Source organism: Rhinoderma darwinii, chromosome 10, assembly GCF_050947455.1.
Source record: "Rhinoderma darwinii isolate aRhiDar2 chromosome 10, aRhiDar2.hap1, whole genome shotgun sequence".
Lineage (NCBI taxonomy): Eukaryota > Metazoa > Chordata > Amphibia > Anura > Rhinodermatidae > Rhinoderma > Rhinoderma darwinii.
In genome coordinates, this window is record NC_134696.1 from 6,782 (window position 1) to 29,579 (window position 22,798).

At 43.2% G+C, this 22,798-nt stretch overlaps 1 protein-coding gene across 3 annotated transcripts in view; it reads right to left on the minus strand.

Moving 5' to 3' along the window:
- Positions 1–243: 243 nt before the first annotated feature.
- JAM3 (junctional adhesion molecule 3) overlaps positions 244–22,798 on the minus strand; it is a 95,013-nt gene continuing 72,458 nt past the window's right edge. For all 3 annotated transcript variants that reach the window (XM_075839093.1, XM_075839092.1, XM_075839091.1), the window contains 2 exons: positions 2,351–2,405; positions 244–1,711 (listed from right to left, as the gene is read on the minus strand). In XM_075839093.1, coding sequence (XP_075695208.1) covers positions 1,676–1,711; positions 2,351–2,405 — 91 coding nt within the window. In that variant the 3' untranslated portion in view covers positions 244–1,675. The remainder of the gene's footprint in view (positions 1,712–2,350; positions 2,406–22,798) is intronic.

Sequence of the window (22,798 nt, forward strand, 5' to 3'; positions counted from 1 at the left end):
GGGCCACCTCCTGTGGTGCTGTCATGAGGGATGTACTGGAAATAAATATATATATATATATATATATATATATTTAAAAAAAAAAAATCTACTATGCCTCCTGAGTACCACTAAATAAAGCGTGCCATCTTCATAAGAATTTGTTCCCTCTTCACCTACTCATACAATCACGCAGCCCAGGAGACTGTAGGTGAATCTCCCCCTTTGTCGTCTTTCTCTTCTCATCTTTACGGTGACAGGAAGTCCAAGCAGCATTTTATTTAAAGCTGAAAAAAATGAAAGCGTTCGATATTCACACAAACTGTTTTTGGGCCAAAAAACAGCCACAGTCTCATCGAGCAGAAAGAACTATTCCCCCATTAACTTAGGGGAACGTTTAAGCCTTATTCACACTCTGCTATTTTATAGACCTAGTCACACATTTCTATATTGCTATTTTTCTAAACATGTTGCATATATTCCACCTTGCAATTTTTTTTAAAGGCAACATTTTTTTTAGGGACCTGCGAGATGAAACCAGGTTAATGAAGCCGCTTCATACAAACAAATGAGTTTCTTGGTTTGACAATATGAGTAAAGAACAACATTAATGCTGATGTGAGGGGTTCACCTTCCGAAGGCCACAACTTATTTTCAGTATTGTTTGATGCGGTTACAAAGCTTCCAGCACACACTTACTGGCAACCTGCTATGTTCAAATACTGCACGACTAACACGTATATCAAATAGTCCTCATAAGCCATTGTGGGGCCGCCCGGTGACCAGAGGAGGATGACACACTGCGGAGCGTTCAGAGACTTCAGTTCCAGGGCTATGGAGACCACGTGGTGCATGAAACACGCTTAATCCTGGACCCGCAGTCACCCAACTGTAGGAGAACCAGAAACTTTTTTTTTACATTCAAATACAAAACATCTAAAGACCCTTAAAGGGGTTGTCCCGCAAAACACATGTATCCCCTATTCACAGGATAGGGGATACATGTGTGATAGCTGGGGGTCCGACCGCTGAGACCCCCAGCGATAAGGAGAACGAAAGTCCCCCGAAGTGCTCCATGAAAAGCATGGGACTTCTGGGTCTGTGTCCAGCTTGTGTGTCCGGCGGCTCTATGGAAATGTAGATCGAGGATACATGTGTTTTGTGCTAAAAATCCCTTTAACCCAAATATCTCAGCCAACTTTCTGTGCCTAAAAAGAGCATCAAAAACTCCACCTAATTTATTGCCCCAAACAGGTGAAATAAACACTTTAAAAATGGTTTGTTCGGTGCTGAAGCTCCTGTGCTTTGGATTCCAAGAGAAATTTTTATTTTAAAAAAACAGAACGCTTTCCTCGTCCCAGATAAAAAGTTTATAGAAAAAGTCTCTGGCGCAGTCGTCAGATTTTCTGTCAGCTTCCAAAAAAAAATCGAATGTTTTAGTATTTGGCAGTGTTTGTAGTAATCCCGGGACTTGGCTGCAGACCCTTTAACAGTTCATCTGACTCCACGTTTCACTGTCACAGCCACTCACGTTCCCACGCTTAAGAAGCAGAGGACGGTGATTTATTTGGCGGAGGGCAGACAGCTTGTACTTTGGCAAAATGTAAAGGGTTCATAGCGATGCGTGGCCTTCACCCTTTGCAGTGCAATTTTTGAGTGTCTTTCCCGAAAGACTCTTAATTATAGGTTTCCTGTTTCAAATAACAAATGAAGACTTGTGTCGGAAATCTCCCTGGTGAAAGAAAAGAAAAAGAAGGATAAGGTACCATAAATGTTTCTATGCATTGCTGATTTCAGGGTAGAGAATTTTCCACCCAAACACCAGTAATAAACATCTCAGATTTGTGTCGGCTTCAGATTTCAGTATTTGAGCAGATTCGCTTCTTATGTATCCCGATTTGATGTTATCAGTGGACACAGAGGTGACAACTACCATCATGCTCATAAAAAGCAAAATTGTGACAGGGGCTTTGAGTTTAGAGACAAAAGTAAGTGCCAGAAAGTCACAGGCCTCGTGCCGTAGGCGCACAGTGTGAATGGCCACCCTCAAACACCATTTGGCTTTTAATGTAAATGGTGTTTCCCAAGGTCAGAGCTCCGTTTTTCTGATCCCCTGCACAGCATTAGGGGGTAATATGCTCGTCTGCCTGAAGTAGCCACCAGTGCTTAGAAGGGACTAAACTGTTTATGCATGGAATCAAAACACCACTATGCAACAAGTGCCCCCTAGTGGTGACTGCAGGCAGGTTATCAAAGCTCTTGCCGCTATAAAGATATATTCGGTGATAATTTGTCACAGAATATCAGACAGAATCTCCACCTGTTATTAGCTATAGTAACGATTACTTTGCAAGATATTGTATGTAGTCACCTCATCACTTGTCCGCAGGTAGTTTACACCATCGGCTTTTGAAGGGTTCTTGTAACTGAAGGGCGAGAAAAGAACGGTCAGTAATGACAAATCCCAAACCAAGTAGAAAACCCGCATACAAATAATGATCAGATAGTAATACTTTAAAGAATAATGAGCATTCGTGTTTTGTCCTCTGCCCCTTACAAAAAGACCAAAATGGAAAGCGAGAAATAAAACTTGCACCGGCTCTGGGAACTTTCTTTTACAAGACAGAATGGAGAACTCCGGAGACCCCTCGTGCCACACAAATGAAATGCAGCAGTGGTGATGGAATCTCATCTCGTAGACTGAGGGACTACAAGAGCCGCACAACAGACCGTGAGACATTTCCCAGCCCAAGCAGCCGGGAGATCCACGGGACCCATCGTGTGGGGTGTAAATGGGGTGAATATTCTGTACAGGTTCCATATAGGTCCACTGCTCTACGGGTTATACCCACACAATGTTACCTACAAATGCCTAAGGACTTTCAGCACACCAGGGCTGGGCGATCCAGCAAATTCTTCCGATTAATTTGCCGCTAAAGCTTCCCCTGATTTTGTTTTGACACAGAATTGTGAAATCTAATTAATACCAATCAGGAGAGACGCTGCTGAGCATGGAGGAGAAACCTGTCGTCTCCACACAAACCCCCGGGGCCCCGTCCCCCACAGCTGTGACACTGCAGCAGCGGACGTGCAAGGACTTTCAGCGAGGCCACGTTTTCTCAGCCACCACAGGCGATCAATGGCTCAGACCACTGAATCCTTCTGGATCTCCCTCCTCCTCCAGACATACTGAAGCGCGGTACATGCTGCTCTGACTGGGTGAGCTCTGCATCAATTCATACAAATCCCTTTTCTTATGCATATAAATCAATTTATCTAGAATGCCGATTTCAAACTCAACTCCGTTCAGCTGCAGTGCCACCAATAACAGCCGCGGTGCCACCAGTAACAGCCGCGGTACCACCAGTAACAGCCGCGGTGCCACCAGTAACAGCCGCGGTGCCACCAGTAACAGCCGCGGTGCCACCAGTAACAGCCGCGGTGCCACCAGTAACAGCCGCGGTGCCACCAATGCCAGTCGCAGTTGCACACATAATAGATGCAGTGCCACCAATGCCAGCCACAGTAGCGTCAGTAACAGCTGCAGTTCCCGCAGAGCCAGCCACAGTGGTAACAGCTACAGAATCAGGCATGGCGGCACCAATAACCATTTCATTGTGCTCTCAGTGCCAGCCACAGTGGCGTCACTACCACTATAGCAGCCATAGCGGCTGCTTCGGGGCCCATGCCGCCAGCTGGCACGGGCTCCCCTATGCCCGGAGGCTCTGCTAGCAGCCGCTATGGCTGCTACAGCGGTAGCGACACCACATTCAGTAGTGTCTGTGTCCTTCGGATGCAGATACTATTGAACACTATGACAGAGCAGGGAGGGATCTCCCTGCTCTGCCATAGGCTACTGTATACAGAGGCATAGCTCTAGGGGTCGCAACGGTCACAATTGCGACCGGGCCCCTAAACCTGGGGGGGCGCCACACAGCGCTCACCGCGCTGGTCCCGCTTCCTGAATGCTGGAACAAGGAGCGGACAGCTCCGTGCTCCACCATTCACTCTGCCGTGAGCGGCTCGGCGCAGGCAGGCGCAATGTAGTCATCTGCGCTGAGCCACTCACAGCATAGACCGGAGAAGGATCCCCCACCCGTCGTGGGAACGGGGATAGGGAAGTAATTACGTTATTATTTTTCTATTAGGCACTATGGGGCATTAGACTGGGTAGGGAAGGGAGGCTGATATGGGAGCATTTTATTATATGCGGTGGCATTATACTGTGTGGGGGTATTATACGGTGGGGACAGCTATGGGGGGCATTATACTGTGGGGACAGCTATGGGGGGCATTATACTGTGGGGACAGCTATGGGGGGCATTATACTGTGTGGGCTGAACCGGGTATGAGCGGGGATTGGGAGGGATTAGAGGCGTGGCTTCAAAGAAAAAAAAATTGCCGCTGCGTGCCACATCGATTGTCCCTCTGTGATCCTTGAAAGTATATCACTGTCTACAGGGGTGGGGGGCTGTATAGCACTGTCTACAGGGGGGGGGGGTGTATAACACTGTCTACAAGGCCAGGCTGTGTGTGACACCCAGGGGAGGGGGGCCCAGTGTTTCCTAGTTGCGCCCCCGCAGTGCCCCACGTGCAGCCATATCACTCAAATCCCTTTACTTCTTCAAATTAACAAGTATACAAATATTTATCCCGTATGTTTATCTCTCGCTCAGTAATGTGCAGAGCCGGGGACACCGGGGTAAAAGAAATATTAACGTCAGATCCATCCGTCTCTTCTGAAGTATAAACAGAACTGCAGATAAATCCGCGCACATGAAGTTATTACTGCGCATGCGAGTCCGTTATGGAAAAGATGAAGGTTCCATAAAGTTATACACACAACGTCACTCATATGTAGATACTTTATTACACACAACGTCACTCATATGTAGATACTTTATTACACACAACGTCACTCATATGTAGATTACTTTATTACACACAACGTCACTCATATGTAGATTACTTTATTACACACGTCACTCATATGTAGATTACTTTATTACACACGTCACTCATATGTAGATACTTTATTACACACGTCACTCATATGTAGATTACTTTATTACACACGTCACTCATATGTAGATTACTTTATTACACACAACGTCACTCATATGTAGATTACTTTATTAATACCCAATTCTTTTACATATGGAAATTGCACGCAATTCCTTAACCCCTTAATGCTCCGCTCAGGACTATTAGATCGAGCTGAGCGCATCGTTATAATGTTACGTGGTTAAAGCCCCGGCGTACTATTTCCACCGCCACGTGTAAGAGCTGTGGTAACTGTTGTTTTTGTGCAGCAATTATCACAGCTCATTCCCCAGGGACCAATCACGGTAGTAACCACCGAATAAGCCCTTAATGTCGCGGTTAATATCGACTGCGGAATCTAAGGGGTTCGAACACCACCGGCGTCCCCGTGACTCGATTGCAGGGTGACTATGGCAACCAGAGGCCTAACAATGGCCTCCATGTCTGCCATCTACGGAAGGCTATTAGGCCCTGCCACAGGAAAGACCTAATAAGCTGCCAGTCAGTGTGAACCTGACGGTATAATACACTGCAATGCACTATGACAGCGATCAGACAGTTAAACCTTCAAGTCCCCTAGTGGGAATTTTTTTTTTTTAATGTTGCAGAAAAATAAAAATAAATTGAAAGTTCAAAAACTAAAAAAAAAAAAAAACACGTCTCAAAAATGTTTTCAGCTTCGTCATTTTCAGCCATTTTTGACTCATGGCGTGCCGCATGTGGGATATTTATAGAAACGGGGTAATAAATATTAAGTTGCGTTTCTCTGGTAAGACCTTCTGTGTTACAGGACAAAAATGGGTTGAGATTGAATTTCTACAAAAAAAATAAATATTTAAATTTCACCCCGTCTTTGCTTTAAATCCTGTGTACCACCTAAAGCAGGGGCTTCAACCAGCAGACCCTGGTCCAAACCCGGACCTCAGACGCAAGTTGTCTGGACCAGTGGCGTCACTGGCGGATCCCCAAGTGACTGCCACATTCTATTGTATCGGCGTCCATAGGAGAGCCATCATCTCCCTGTTCCACCATTCACTAGGTCACGTTAGGCCTGTAAGACGCTGGCACATGATCCCTGTGCAGGCCGGCGTGATGAGGTCACTGCATCGTGCCAGCCTGGGCAAGGGTCCCATCACGGCATCTCATAGGCTGTCGGCCTGACGTGGCTGAGGAGGTCTGCTGTGCAGCTTCATTCGTCGTGGGAACGGGACTAGGCGAGTACAAGTTTTTTTTAGTAGGTTTGGGGGGCACTATATACAAGTGGGATGTGTGACATGATCTACAGGGGGAACTGTGCGGCACTCTATAAGGGGCATTGTGGCAGATAAGCCTCTGATTTCTGCCGCAGATCCACATTATTGCATATGGAAAATCTGACCCATATGAATGGAGCCTTACTGATGGTGTCCAGCTCGTCCCGTTACCCGATGGCAGACCCAGGTAAATGGACCTTCACTTAACCCTTTAGGCCAGGGGTATTAAACTATTTTAAGACATTTTGTAAATGCTGTTGTTATGAATAGTTCAAGGGGTGCCGTTTTTAAAATGGGGTGATTTGAATACATAGGCCCGTCAAGGTCACTTAAGAACTGAACTGGTCCCTAAAAATAAAGGTTTTGGAAATTTTCTTGAAAAAATTGCTGCTAAAGTTATAAGCTTTGTAACGTCCTAGAAAAATAAAAGGATGTTCAAAAACAATGTCATCAAAACCAGACCTATGGAAAAAAGTAAATAAATATGGTGTGTGGTATAAATACCACCACTTACTGACTGTAAGGCAGATGACAGAAGTCTTCAAAGCAGATTAAGGAAATCTGGAAAAATTAGCATTTTTCTAAATTTAAAATGTACATTTTGGGGATTTTCTACAAATAAACATTGAATGTATCGTCCAAATTTTACCACTAACAAAAGTACAATGTGTCACGAGAAAATCATGGTATCGATTGGATGCGTAAAAGCACGACAAAAGTTATTACCACAAAAAGGCATGTCACATTTCAAAAATGGGGTCTGAGCCTTAAAGTCCAAACTAGGCCGCGTCATTAAGGGGTTAAAGGGGTATTCATAAAAAGGACATTTATCACCTATCCACGGACAGGTGATAAATGTCTGACCGTTGGTAGCCCCATCAATTAGTAGAACAGGAGTCCCAGTGAGGGATGGGATATATTAAAAATGAAATAATAATTTGCCATGTTTCCCTAGGTTGGCCACCAGAGGGAGCAGAATTCCCATAATTACAGCAAGGTCAATCAGGCAAAGCAACCCGACTCACGGTGGCTGTAAACGTGGGAGGGAGACCACCTACTAGTGACCACATTCACCACCCTCTCTATTTTTGGATACAATCCAGGTGGAGGTGTCTTCAAATTGCTTACCACAGTGCAACTCCATTGTGAGTGACTGTACGATGGCAGGACACGCCAAAAGACTGCGAACGATGAAAGTCAAGAGGGAGACCCTGTGATGGATGATTTTTTAGTTGATATTAGCAGAGCTACTTGATGGGGAATTATTTTATCCGGTCATGTAACTCTGCTACCAGTCAAAGGAAAAAATCACCCGCCAGAGGAAAAAAGGTATCCCCGTGGCGGAGCACCACAAAGTCATCTAGGAATTAGACGTGACTTTCCAGTTGACAGGTAACCGAGTTACATGAAGGGGAATGATTTTTCATTGACCTGTAGTTTCTTTTGCGGTGCAGGAGAGAAGACAGAAGTCGGTTGTAGGGGGAAGACGTGTTTTTTGTTTGTTTTTAATAATACGTCATTTTTTTTTCTTTGCATGTTCCTGCCGGACCGTTTGGGCTACTTCGATGATCTACCTTTTTTTTGTATTTTTTTAAAAATAAAATGGTCAATGAGGGGTGTGGGGGAGTTTTTATTTCAATTAAAAAAAAATGTTTTCTTAGGTCTGTTAAAATCTTTATTAGCGCCTTAGTAATAGCAGTTGTCTGTTTGACAGCGTCCAATACTAAAGGTGGGGCCTAGTGTTGGCCAGTAAAAAGAAAAGCACTAACCTCCCCCCATTATTAGCCCAGTACCCACCACCACCAGGGGTACCGGGAAGAGACAGGTAAGATCCAGACCATTTGGAGTAATGTTTGGCCACTGGGGCAGCCGCAGACTAGTATTAGGAGGTGGCCCCTCCCCCCATGGTAATGCTAGGCTGGTGCTGTTTTATTGTATCTGGCTGGTTATGAAAACGGGGGGGGGGGGGGGGGCAGTTCAATGTGACCGGGATTAATAGTCATTGACCTGCTTTTAATGCGACCGCTACTAACCTGTCACAATCAATTTTTAAGTAGTTCATTTGAATCGGCGACAGCTCCTGTGATGATTGCAGAGGCTGCCCCCACAAAAGTAAGAACATAAATAAAAAGTTACATTAGGGAACACATTAAAATAATTAGAAAAAAATAATTAAAAAATAGCCCCATAACTTGAAACGCATCAAATAAATTAAAAACAAAACAAAAAATTGACACCTTTCCTTTACGTGGGGCAGCGGTCAAACATGCACCCCGCCACCTCATACAATGTCTATGGGACTGACGGAAACAGCTGTTCTAGTTTAGTCTCCTCGACTTTGAATGGAGCGACACCGCACATACTTGACCGTCGCTCCATTCAAGCTCCTCAGGGGGTGCAGCGATGAAGAACGCGGGGCTCTTTGGGGTCCCCAGCGTTTAGACATTTATCATCTGTCCCGTGGATAGGTGAGAAATCTAATTCTGGGAATACCCCTTTAATAATATTACATAGTAGAGAAATGTGTATTTTGTTTTTGCATGCATTTTATTGTTTAACGCGTCCCTAACTTTTCAGATTAAGCGGTCATATGAGTACATAAGGAAAACCACTAGATCTGGCCATTATAGGGCTTGTATGTGGCATTATTTCGCAGTTTCCCCTCTGCAGGCTCGCTCTCTAATTCTCAGTTTTCTCTGAGCTAGTGGACGTAGCCTCGTGGTTATCAGGTCTTCTATACACTGCACACATAGAGGAGAATCCTGCTCTATCACATATAAAGAAGCTGCTGCTGCATGGAGGGGTTTATAGAGAATAATGAGAAGCGTAGCTGAGAATCCAGCACTGGGGTGACAGAACTCTTACCAGGACATCTGTGTGTTTCTCACACTGCTCCTCCTGCTTCGTTCCCCTGTTTACCCCTCCCTCTCCATAGACCTACATGCAGCGTGTGTTGCAGAGTCTCTCTCTCTGCCTAGCCTACATCTCCTACACAGCAACAGAGCTAAACAGGAAAACAGCGAGACTGACTACAGCTCTGGAGGTGACTGGAGTATAACACACGATAGAACTCCAGATTATTATAAGACAATTAAAGGGTATTCCCAAATGATCACCTTTCTACAGGACAAATGGAGCTATAATTAAAGGACTGGTGCAGCATCTCATGAATTGCCTCCAGGAACAATGATGGCCAATTTGCTGCATCGTCCAGACGTTCTTATCAAGGCCCTCAAAAATGTACGGCTTTATAAACTCTTTGGAAAGAGTGCTTTGAAGTTGATGGAATCCCTTGCCCTAATTTTTGGAGGTAAATGTACTTTAATATAAAGCCTCCAGATTAGAGCACTCTTTATTTTCTATGATCAAGTCTTGCAGGTTAAACATTCTACTAAATGGCAGAGGCTTCGCTGCCCCGTAATCCTCAACATCAGTAGCTTCTTCCTAATCTTTGCATTTAGGGCACAAAAGGACAACCCATTAACCCCTGAAGGACAGGGACAATTTTGGCCTTGAGAACAGAACTATTTTTTTATATTTCCCTCTTTGCATCCCGGCACTCAGAACTTTTTTTATTGTTTGTACAACATAGTTGTGCGAGACTTTGTACCAAAAAAATGGCACCTACATAAAGTTCAACTCAAAAAACACATACATTATCCTTTCATTTATATTTTGGCGAAAATGCAGAAAAAAAAAGTTCCGCTGCAGTTTTACGTTTTTTTTTCCACACTATTCACCGAACGTCATAAATAATATTATACATTTGTTGTACAGGTTGTTACGGACGCGGCGATACCAAATAGGTCTATATTATTTCATGTTTTGGGATTTATATTTAAAAAAGTTTATTCATTGTAAAAAATGTGTATTTCTGTATATTTTTTTTACTCATTTTTTTATTATTTGAGATTACTCTTTTCGTTTCAATAATTTTTTATTAGTTTTAACATGAAAACAGAACAGCATTTCGCAATTAAACTTTGCGATATTATTGGTACAATTGGTACAATCAATCATCTCTTCATACAAAGCAAGAATTGAGGTAATCGTGATTGGAGAGATGACATTGTGTCGTAGCATAAAAAAGAACAGAAAAAGGATAAAACCAGCAAAGAAGAACAGAAAAGCCACAAATATCGTCCTGATAAATATTAATGTTCCCTATTGGGGGAGACACTGACCTTGAGGCCAATTGCACCTTCGTGTTATGCAATGTGATACACACTGGTTGACCATGGATTCCATATTGCTGTGAATTTGTGGAACGAGGAGTTACCCAAGGAGATGATTTTTTCATATGCATATGTCGTGTTAATGAGTATGATCACTTCTCCTAGCATAGGAGCAGCAGATTCCTTCCAATGGCGGGTTACCACCAATTTGGCCATGACTAGGATTTTGCAAATCAGGCATCTTAATGCTATGGGTATTGCCTCCATTTCTATAAACAACAGGGCCGTCTGAGGGGATTGTGCAATTCTACATCTAGAGACTGTGGATACAAGATCAAAAATCTGAGACCAGAACGGAAGCAGCGTGGGGCATGACCACAGCGTATGGTAAAGAGTACCGATATGGCCACATCCTCTCCAGCATAGTGGAGATGTCTCAGGGAACATCCTGTGTAGTCTATCCGGGGTGTAGTACCACCTTAATGAGGTCTTTATAGCAGCTTCTACGTGTTGGATACAGGGTAATGCTTTGTAGATTAATCTAAATGCAGATATCCATGTTTCTTCTGAAAAAGAGCAGTTCATTTCTCTTTCCCAGAGCCGCATATGGTGTGTTTTGGAAAAAAGTGTATGTGAATGTAGTAAATTATACACAAATCTCAGGCCCTTGCTGCGTTTAGAGAGATACCCAAACATTTTAAAAAGACATACAGCATCAAAATTGTTATATTTCGCTGTACAGTCTCTGATCTGGAGATATTTAAAGAAATCTGTGATAGGAATAGAGTATTGAGCCACAAGATGTTCAAAGCTCACCAAGTAATCATCCTTAAATAACTGAGATACATTAGTAATGCCTTTTAGGGACCATGAAGATAGTGATAAGTTGGGAACAATCAGTGAAAAAATATCAATAGGAATGTATGACTTTAATAGTGGGAGTTTTTCAGTAGATGTGCGCTGTAAGTATGACCAACACTGTAGGGTCGCCTTGGTTAGTGGAGATATTGCACAGATCTGTGGGATATCCCAGAAGGACAGAAACAAGGCGGTTTTTAGGCTTATCGGGGACATGTATGATGATTCAATTTGAAGCCAATGGATATCTTGATTACCATGCCACCAATCCATAGTCTGTGCCACTAGGGTGGCAATATAGTAGCTATGTATGTCTGGGACACTCAGTCCACCTAACTTTTTGTCACGGGATAATATATGTCTGGAAGTTCTAGGTTTACCTCCCGCCCACACAAATCGAGATAATGTTTTTTGTGCCATCGCAAAGAACTTGGAGGGCAAGCTGATTGGAAGGGTACGGAATAGGTATAATAGCCTGGGTAAAAGGAGCATTTTGTACGCCGCTATACGTCCTATCCATGACGTGTCGTGTTGGAGGAGTCTATCAGATTCTGCATGAATGGAATGAAGTAGGGGTTCGTAGTTGGCCTTGTATAGATCACGGAAGGAGGGAGAGATGGTAATGCCTAAGTATTGAATGCCATCTAGTCTCCAATCAAATGGATATTTCGACTTCAGAAAAAACAACGTGTCAGAATCTAAGTGTAAGGGTAGCATCTGGGATTTTAGGGTGTTTAGTTTGTAATAGGAAAGTTTGCCAAAGGATTTAATGACATCCATAACCGATTCAAGTGAGCTAACAGGCTGAGAAAGGGACAAAATGATATCATCCGCATACAATGAGATGGTATGGATTTTGTTACCAATTTTTATACCCTGAATAAGGCTATGTTGTTTAATGTGCTGAGCCAGGGGCTCCATAGAGAGAATGAATATTATTGGGGACAAGGGGCAACCCTGACGGGTTCCGTTAGAGATATCAAAGTCCCGAGAAAGGACCCCATTGGTGTACACTCTGGCAGATGGAGCAGAATACAGAGCCTGAATAGCAGTCAGGATGTCCCCCTCCAACCCCATTGTCCGTAGGGTCGAAAAGGCATATGTCCAATTGATACGGTCAAACGCCTTTTCTGCATCTAATGCTAATAGCGTTGCCCGCTCTTTCGTTGACTCCAGATGATGTATTATATTCAAGATTCTACGGGTGTTGTCGGATGCTTGTCTGCCTTTGATAAAACCGACTTGGTCACTGCTTATCAGGGTGGCCAATATTGGGGTGAGTCTATTAACTATCAGCTTTGCATAAAGTTTAAGATCAGCATTGAGCAATGAAATAGGCCGGAAGTTTTGAGGTGTGTCAGTAGTTTTCCCTGGTTTAGGTAGCGTGACAATTAATGCCGCTTGGTTTTCTCTAGGGAATGAGCCTCCGATCATGGCTTGCTGGAAAAATTTACTCAAATATGGTACCAGTAGGGACGTAAAATTTTTATAATATAGGGTTGTGAGACCGTCAGGACCCGGAGCTTTCCCTTGTGGAAGGGATTGTATGACTTTTACAATTTCCAATTCGGTGATAGGGGCGTTTAGTGTCTGAAGTTGTTCTGGAGTGAGACTAGGCAGTGAAGCAGATTGTAGGAATGTTTGTATCTCAGGCGGGTTTGGCCGTTCGACAAAGGGATCATCTCTAATATTATACAAGGATGAGTAGTATTTACGGAACTGCTCAGCTATGTCTCTAGGGTCTGCAATTTTAGTTTGAGATTGTGGATTCCGAAGATACGGAATTCTGGTTTTCTGGTGTTGGAGTTTGAGACGCGTTGCTAAAAGTTTCCCTGCCTTATTATTTTGTGAATAATATTTCGCTTTGGTTTTTCTAAGGGATTTTTCGTATTCTGACAATAGACACATTCTGAGACGTTGTCTTAGAAGGAGGAGCTGAGACGCTTGGTCATCTGAGGGAGCAACTTTGTTTTTTGCATCTAGGCATCGGATTTCCTCTGTCAGGCCTAATACCTCTGCTACCTTTTGTTTCTTAACCATATGACCCAGTCTGATAAAGGTACCTCTAATGTAGGCCTTATGGGCGTTCCATAGCGCTGCAATCCCGATATCTGCTGTGTCATTAATAGCAAAGTATTCCGTCAGATCAGTTTCTATGGTTTTTCTATGTGTGGGATGTGAGAGGAGAAAGGGACTAGCCCTCCACAGGTATGTAGGCGGGGTATTATGTGTTTCTTTGAGAGTCAGGGTGAGAGGAGCGTGGTCCGACCAGCAGACGTCTCCAATAGCCGTGGATTCCGTTAGGAAAACAGATTCTTTGTCTACCAGAAACATGTCTATTCTGGCATAGCTATTGTGTACCTGGGAATGGTGGGTAAAGTCTCTCTCTGTGCTGTGATGCATGCGCCAAATGTCGTATATTTCCTCCTTCCAGAACAAATCACCTATGATGACATGAGAATATCGAGACTGCGAAGTGGAGTCCAACTCCGCATCCATTACAGCGTTGAAGTCTCCACACAGGATCAGTCTACCTTGTTTATGTTTAGAAATTAGGCGTGTAATCTTGTGGAAGAACTTCAATTGGTGACGATTAGGGGCGTATATTGTAACTATCGTGTATTGGGCATTGTTAATAGAACACTTTAGGATAATATATCGGCCATTGGGGTCAGTTAATAGATCATGCATTTGAAAAGCGACCGTGTTTTTCACAGCCAACAACACACCTCTAGTTTTGGATGAGTGGTGGGATTGAAACACGTGTGGAAATGCAGGATGTTTCAGGCGAACTGCATCCTTTTCTAATAAATGCGTCTCTTGCACGCAGAGGACGTCACAGGAGGTTTTAAGGGCTTCTTTCCAGATAGTCGAGCGTTTATATGGGTTATTCAAGCCATTAACGTTAATGGACGTAAATTTAAGCGCCATGACTATATAGGGTGTGTTGTTGCTTGCGGACACATGAAATTAACCGTGCATCAGGATGGATGAATAGGATTACAAACCAATGCATTACAGATATCATCAAGAAGAAGGCATTATAGAAAAACATATAGCTACCTCGACAGATCTGCAGATATATGTGGCAAAACAGGACAAACAAAAACAAAAGAAAAATATACATTAAAGGAAATGTGTCTGAACACCGGTTGTGTTCAAGACAATAATGGGGGAAATCAGTCATCTTGAAAACCGGTACAGTGGACTGCACTGCATCCTAGTAAGCGAACCACCTCAGCGTCGTGGACGGTTACGTGACCGGACCGTTTGCCACTCCTGTGCAACAGGCGGTGGAACAGCTTTCGGAGTATTCTCCATCAATGCGACCCGAATATCCCACAGCAGAAGGAGAGAAATGCCATCTTGTACGGATCTAATGACGTGTAAGGAGTCGTTCCTGTGGACGAGCAGGCGTACAGGAAATCCCCATCTGTAGAGAATTTTGTTATCTCGAAGTGCAGAAGTGATTGGCGCGAATTGCCTCCGAAGTTGCAACGTGGCCGCTGAAAGATCTGCATATACGGAGACCATCCGGAATTGCGCGGGGAACGCTTCCTTCCTCCTAGATGCAGACATGAAAGAGTCCTTAATGTGGTAGAAGTGGAAGCGGGCTAGCACATCTCGCGGTATATTTTCGGACATATGTTTTGGCTTTGGAAGCCTATGTGCTCTATCAATGATGAGGTCCCTTGGGGAGCAGTCGGGTATCAAAGCTTTTATGAAATCCTGTATATAAAGGGTTAAATCTTTGGTGGCAATGTCCTCCGGGACCCCTCTGAATTTCACATTATTCCGGCGTGATCTGTCTTCCAAATCAGCTACCTTAGCTTGTAAATGAGAGAGATCCGTCTCAAGATCATAATGGGCATCGATGAGCTCGTTATGGGATGTAGTGAGCACCCCCATTTTTGACTCCACATGCTGAACTCTTTCCTCTACCACCTGAAGTGAGTCAGCTAATGGTTTAAGTAGCTGAGCAAACCCAGAATGTATGGATTGCTGAAGGGCCTGCAACATTTGTTTGAGCGTTTGCTCAGTAATGGGGTCGGTGGAGGAGGGTACATTAGCAAGCGTGTCTCCCTTTGTCAAATAGTCAGGAGTTACATCGATATTATGTCCTACCTGGCCCTTGTCGCCGCGAGGAGGAGATGGGGCCCATGTTACAGGGCGTCTGGAGCTGCAAGGAGAGGAGGGCTGTGATGCTGTGCCTCGTGTCGCTAGGCCAAGATGGCGGCCCCTGAGGTCCGCGGCAGAGATGTCTGCCTGAGTGAGCTGCGTCGGTTTCTGCGGGCTTGCTGTTGCTCCCGTCGGTGGCAGAGCAGGGACTGAGCTGCTGCGTCTAGGAGGAGCAGAGGTGATGGAGGATGGTGAGCCCGGGTCGGATGTCAGGGATCCTGCGCGCGGGCTTCCTCCGGCGCCATCTTGTTCTGCTGGGCGGCTATGAGGTGAGTAGAAATCCGGGATTTTAGCCGGTTTGGCCGCCGCTTTGTGTTTCTTTGGCATCTTAGTGGTAGTGGGGTATATTCCTGGGCACAGGTGGTCGTCAGCAGGTTGTTTTGCGGTGGAACGGCGGTGGTATGTCGCTGTGAGCCGCTATGCAGTTAGGAGCCGAGCTCTCAAGCAGCCATTCACTCCGGCAGCCAAGCCACGCCCCTTGAGATTACTCTTTTAACCCTTTCAAGACAGATCTCATTTTGACCTTCATGACCAGCCCCATTTTCTCAAATCTGACATGTGTCAATTTATGTGTTAATAACTCTGGAATGCTTTTGCCTATCCAATCGATTCTGAGATTGTTTTCTCGTGACATATTGTACTTTATGTTCGTGGAAAAATTTGGTCAATAAATTCATTGCTTATTTGTGAAAAACACCAAAATTTAGAGAAAATTAGCAAAAATTATGATTTTTCTCATTTTAAATGTATCTGCTTGTAAAACTGATCGTAATACCACACAAAATAGTTACTGGTTTATATATTCTGTCAGGGATCATTACCATGTATATTGTCTGAAAAATATTATCCTCACACATATGTATATACATTTCAGTTCTTTGTGTAATATACTGATATATATAACAAGTTCTTTGTTCATGTCGGACACACCTATGGAAGACACCGCCCCCTGGAATGCAAAGAGGAGTGTGCAGAAGAATGTATAGGAAAACTTATAGGGAGGGGCATGTGTCTTCTCTGTGTGTGTTTCTTTGTTCTGAATAAAGTTCAGTTGCTCCTGGCTGACATTGAAGCTGTACCTCAGACATTTGTGTGGTGTACTTCTCTCCAGGCATGCCTTCAGCTTTCAATTTACAGAGGTGGTTATTCGGTGTGAAATACGGACCTGACATTTGGCACCCCAGATGGGACCTCACTCGAGGAAATATCAAAATCCGGACAATCGACAATCACAGGGTGAAACAGATAACTCAAAGTTGCCCACTGAAGGAATTTGATCACCTCCGCAATAACACGGTAAGCGAATTGATTTTATAAATCTTCGTCTTATCTGTGTTAGTGGACAGTCTTGTGGCGATCTGTAGAACCCTTTTGTTGATTTCCTGGACTATCTCAGGCGACAGAGGTGATATTTTCCGCTGTGAGCTAAAAAACCTGTGAGACCTTAGTCGCGCCCGACTAACCATCCTCTGGGTAATTAGGGACTAGATAGAAAATACGCGGGCACAATATATATGTGTGATAAGTCGTGGATAGTATTATAACCTGTCTTATACAGGGGCACGCGGGCATAAGTACATGTGTGATAAGTCGTGGATAGGCACGCGGGCATAAGTACATGTGTGATAAGACGTGAGACGCGGGCACGCGGGGTGCAATGATGCACTGATAAGACGTGTGATAAGACGTGAGACAAAAACACTGATAAGTCGTGTGATAAGGCATATGCGGGGTGTATAAACTGAAAAAAAAAAAAAAACTAAAAAAAAACAAACTGTTAAGTCGTGTATTAAATTGTAAGTAATATAGTGGCCAGACAAGAGAGTTGTAGACCGAAAATTGTTATATAAGTTACGTGTATAATATAGACTGTTAGAATGGATGGTTTACGGTCCATATTCAAATCATCAGGATCACCCGATCCTATTCATGATTTGGTGAAGTGAATGGAAGTTAGTAATAAGAAAGGTATTGTATGTTATATGTATTAGAAAACACAGGACCAGCCGACGCCCGGTAATGGTGTCCGTACCTCATGTTGAGTGTGTCCTCATTGTGGGTGGGGAACCCCCCCCCCTTCACAGCTGCGCAATGTGTTTCCAATGGGAGAGGCTGCCCCCCACCACCCACCCCTGATGTGGCCACGCCCGGCCCAACCAAATCAGTATGAAATAATCACCTTGTTAATTTTGTCATTTGTAGTGTCTTTTCTATTTTACAGAAGTTCCAGTCTAGTTCACTGATGAAGCAACACGTCATCATAATATAGAGATGGTGGCCGTCAGATTGTATGGTTAAAGATGTGTTTGATACGTAGATAATTCCTATACAATGGTGTGATGAATGATTGCAGATACGTATGTTGTTTTGCCGGCATTGAAAGTGTTAAGATTGTGAGAAGCTGTGAGAAGTTGTGAGAAATGAGTGTGTGACCCCCCTCCCTCTCCCCTGTAGTGTGCTGTGTTTGGGAGGAGGAGGAGGGGGGCTGACTGGGTGCAGTCTGCAGGGCTGATGGGACAAAGGGATTTCAATATGCACTGCTGATATATATATATCAGTAATGTCTACAAACCGAAATAAATTTCTTCTCTTTTGCGCATGCGCTGTTGTTTATAAACGTTCCGATATTTATGTGATCAGATTTCATGTGTTTTGATGTTAATTCAGATGTATTAAACTACAGATACTGTGAGACACGGGGTTTTGAAAATGTATGTGCCCCCACCGTTCCCTATTTATATATACAGTTTATTGGTTTGCAGTAATTAATGTTATCAGAGATAATATTTTTTGTTTTATTGAATAACTAACTACAATTGTTTTGTTTTTGATTTCACACATGAGTTATGTCATTGTAAAGATCAAATGTATTTTCGTCAGGAAAAAGTCATTTTTGTTTCAGGCTGTTGCACATTACAGGGGGTTAAACTAGTGCCAGACTTTGTTATGTTGAGATGTAGTTTTGAACTCTGCTACATTACTTTCGCAGAGTCCACAAAGGGGGGAAGGGTGAAGGGACTGATCAGGTACAATTTTGGTTTGTTTTGAGTTAATTAATTTGGTTTCAGGAGATCTAAAAATGTGTAAGAGACCATCTCCCACCAGCAAATTTACACAGGAGGCAGAGGTGACGTCACTCACACGAGTCTTTATGGATTTAGATGAGGGAGAAGGCAAAACAAAAATTGTCTGGACATTGTTAATTTGATGTAAAGTTTTTGGGAATGTTTTCTTTTTATTTGTTTTTGTATTAAGCAAGTATTTGCAGAACCTGATAAAAGTGAGATTCTCAAAGTATTCTGGATTATCAGATGAGTGTGGAGAAGTGTATAACATTTGGTTTTATTTTAGAGGATGAAGACGCCACCCCTTTGAGATGTTCTATCTATATGTGACATGGGTTTTTAATGTAAATTTGTAATAAAGAGATTTTATTATACAGTATGTACAAGCCGGGATACGAGGCACCAGGTAAATTACCCAGAAACCACTCTCACCTTCTTGTTCATCTCAAGGAGCGGAGCTGGAGGTGCTCGCTGAGGCTTGTAACCTGGCAGAAGGTAAGACGGCCGACATTTACACTGACTCTGGGTACGCTTTTGGCATCGCCCACAATTATGGGCCCATTGGTAGTAGGAACTTTATTGGATCATCGGGTAAGCCAATTGAGAGAGCGAGAGAAGACAGAACTGACAACAAGGGTATGTGCGGCCAGTTATCAGTAAATTGGCTTGTCCCTGGATACAATAATGCCACCACTAGGTTTGTAGCAGCCGGCGTGATGTGCGCACGGCATGACATAGGTAAAACAGCAAAGGTACCTGTGAAGCCCGGCCAGATTACCCGTCCCAGCGACTGCAGAACATACAACTACCCGAGGTAGAAGTGTATGACAAAGTGCTCATGTGTGTAGATCTGTTCTCAGGGGGGGCCTGAAGCCCGGCCGGTATCTTCCCCATTGCAGACATTGTGTGTAAGTGACGGGGGAACAATGTTATCCCAAGTATTGAACTGGTGTTTGTACAATGATAAGATGTCAGCAGTTCTCTAGACATTGTCCCAAGGTTAGTTTGTTTAATAATTGTATTTAAGAAGTGTTGTGGGAATATTAAATACTGAGGTTAAGTTTTATGTAAAGTTCTGGACCAGCCTTAGCATTGGACTATTGGAGGCGTCAGATAAAAGGTACAGAAGTGGAATATTCCCATTAGAAAACATTTTTATTTGTTTATTTTTTATTTTTGTTGTGAAAGGGAAATTTTAGAGCAGAGAATTCTGTGCAGTGTATATGTGTATGTATAGATATGTATATAAAGAAGAAGAATCAGTTTGTAAGTTTTAGTTACTGACCAGTGTGAACGTTTGATGTAAAGATGCTATTTGTTAATGTTTTTCTTCAAATTAATTATTTGGGTAAGATCTAATTGGTATGTCCCAGGTTTTACAGCTGTCGCTGCTAAATTCTGTTAGAGCTGTTTGATTTGCCTACAGAACAGTCCTGGCAGACCGGTGCCAACCTTATCATACCTGCCTCCTACGAAGAGAACCGACCTTGAGAGGCCTTCCCAGGTAGAACGAACCAGATTAGAGTAAGAAAAATAGGTTTAAGACGCTTGTCAGATAAACATGTGGAATCTGTGTATCTTTCTGTGAGGTGGAGATGTTCCAGGCAATCAGCTGAGATCAAGGTACAAATCCTGCTGAAAAAGTATCACCAAGTGCAAATGAAATGTACCCAATAAGTTACACATCTTCTAGGTGCCCTGTCCATTGTAACAGAGAAGTTTTTCCTTATATAAAGGTGTTTGATGTCATTTAGGGGCCTGACATTATTGTATGTACTTAGAACAACGTTTATAATGTATGCGGATGATGTTATCACCAGATTAGTATTTATTTTAACAATTGACAAGAGTTGGGGGTCCCCAGCAATTGCCAGTAAATATGAACTAAAAGACTTTTAACACGATAAACTCCATCACTGAGATGCGGCAGGCACAGCCTGAGCCAGTACAACGCGTTTATCATGAACTGACGGCAGTGTCACAATTCTAAGCGGCCGCCCAGACAAGTAACTTGCCAGAGGAAGAGTACAGATGCGGAGGGTTTGATAGTCACAATACAACTCCACTAATCCGCCTACGTGGGATCTCACCCCAGGCTCACAACATGAGGTGCTATGTACAGCCTGATGACGTAAACCAAAGGAGACGGTGTCGGACAGATGAGAAGGACCAAACCAAGTCCTGATGACATCAGCAAAGTAAAGACCAAAGACCTGAGTGAATCCGACAGCAGGATCAAGTGTTTTGATAAGTGACCAGGAGGGGGTAATAATAACTCCCCCACTGGACACCAACGTAGTCTGACTCCACAATTGTGTGGGTTACCCTGAGGGTGACAGTCAGTGAAGAGCAGAAGACAGGAGAAGAAGAAGATGATGGTGTACAGGACTGGCAATGAACTGATGGGACCCGAGACCTGAGGGTGATAGCATGAGATTGGTGATAGTATTATGATTATTAGCTGAGGCCCTATTGTTTATAATGTCTGAGGTTTATAATTATAATGTGTGTAAATATGCCGCGGTGCTGCAGATTACAATCTGAGGAGTTTTATGTGAAGGTGTGAGGTGAAGGTCACTGTGCTGCCCATGACCTGTCATATCTGCAGGGGTAAAGTCCCATTAGGACAGTAAGTGATAGTGCGACAATTATTACTGTTAATAAAAATGTAGACTGGATTAATATATATATATTACAACCAGCAGTGGTTTGTAGATTATATCAAGACAACCATCCTGTATCCAGAGGAGAATAGGGAAAGTTAGGACCACTCCGACACCTTGGAAGTCCAGGTACAAAGGGGGGTTACTCATCAGGAGTAGCTCGTCTCAAGCTGGTGAAGAAATCCAAAACCCCTACCCGCCTGGTTCGAGTGGTCAGTAGTTGGTTGCTAGGTAAGACTCAGGGATAGAGTAATAATATTTTTAGGGGGGACTGTCAGGGATCATTACTATGTATATTGTCTGAAAAATATTATCCTCACACATATGTATATACATTTCAGTTCTTTGTGTAATATACTGATATATATAACAAGTTCTTTGTTCATGTCGGACACACCTATGGAAGACACCGCCCCCTGGAATGCAAAGAGGAGTGTGCAGAAGAATGTATAGGAAAACTTATAGGGAGGGGCATGTGTCTTCTCTGTGTGTGTTTCTTTGTTCTGAATAAAGTTCAGTTGCTCCTGGCTGACATTGAAGCTGTACCTCAGACATTTGTGTGGTGTACTTCTCTCCAGGCATGCCTTCAGCTTTCAATTTACAGAGGTGGTTATTCGGTGTGAAATACGGACCTGACAATTCCATATGTCTACTTTATATTTGCATAGTTTTTTGAACATTATTTTATTTTTCTAGGACGTTACAACGTTTAGAACTTTAGCAGCAATTTCTCACATTTTCAAGAAAATTTCAAAAGGCTATAATTACAGGGACCCGTTCAGTTGTGAAGTGGCTTTGAGGGCCTTAAGTACTAGATAGACCCCATAAATCACCCCATATTAAAAACTGCACCCCTCAAAGTATTCAAAATAGCATTCAGAAAGTTTCTTAACCCTTTAGGCGCTTCACAGGAATTAAAGCAAAGTAGAGGTGAAATTTACAAATTTTATTTTTTTTGCTGAAATTCATTTGTAATACATTTTTTTCTGTAACAGAAAGTTTTACCCGAGAAACGCAACTCAATATTTATTGCCCAGATTCTGCAGTTTTTAGAAATATCCCACATGTGGCTCTAGTGTGATAATGGACTGAAACACCGGCCTCAGAAGCAAAGGAGCACCTGGTGGATTTTGGGGCCTCCTTTTTTTAGATTATATTTTAGGCACCACGTCCGGTTTGAAGAGGTCTTGTGGTACCAAAACAGTGGAAACCCCCCAAAAGTGAGACGGTTTTGGAAACTACACACCTCAAGGAATTTATCTAGGGGTATAATGAGCATCTTGACCCCACAGGTATTTTGCTATATTTATTGGAGTTTGTCTGTGAAAGTGAAAATCTTCTTTTTTTCGGAAAAAATATAAAAAAAAATAATATTTGCAAGGAATAAAGATTAAAAAGCACTCCACAACTCGTAAAGCTACTTCTCCCGATTACGCCAATACCCCATATGTGGTACTAAACTGCTGTTTGGACCCACGGCAGAGCTCAGAAGGGAAGGAGTGCCATTTGGATTTTGAAGCGCAGATTTTGCTGGATTGTTTTTCAGTGCCATGTCGCGTTTGCAACGCCCTGGAGTAAGCAAA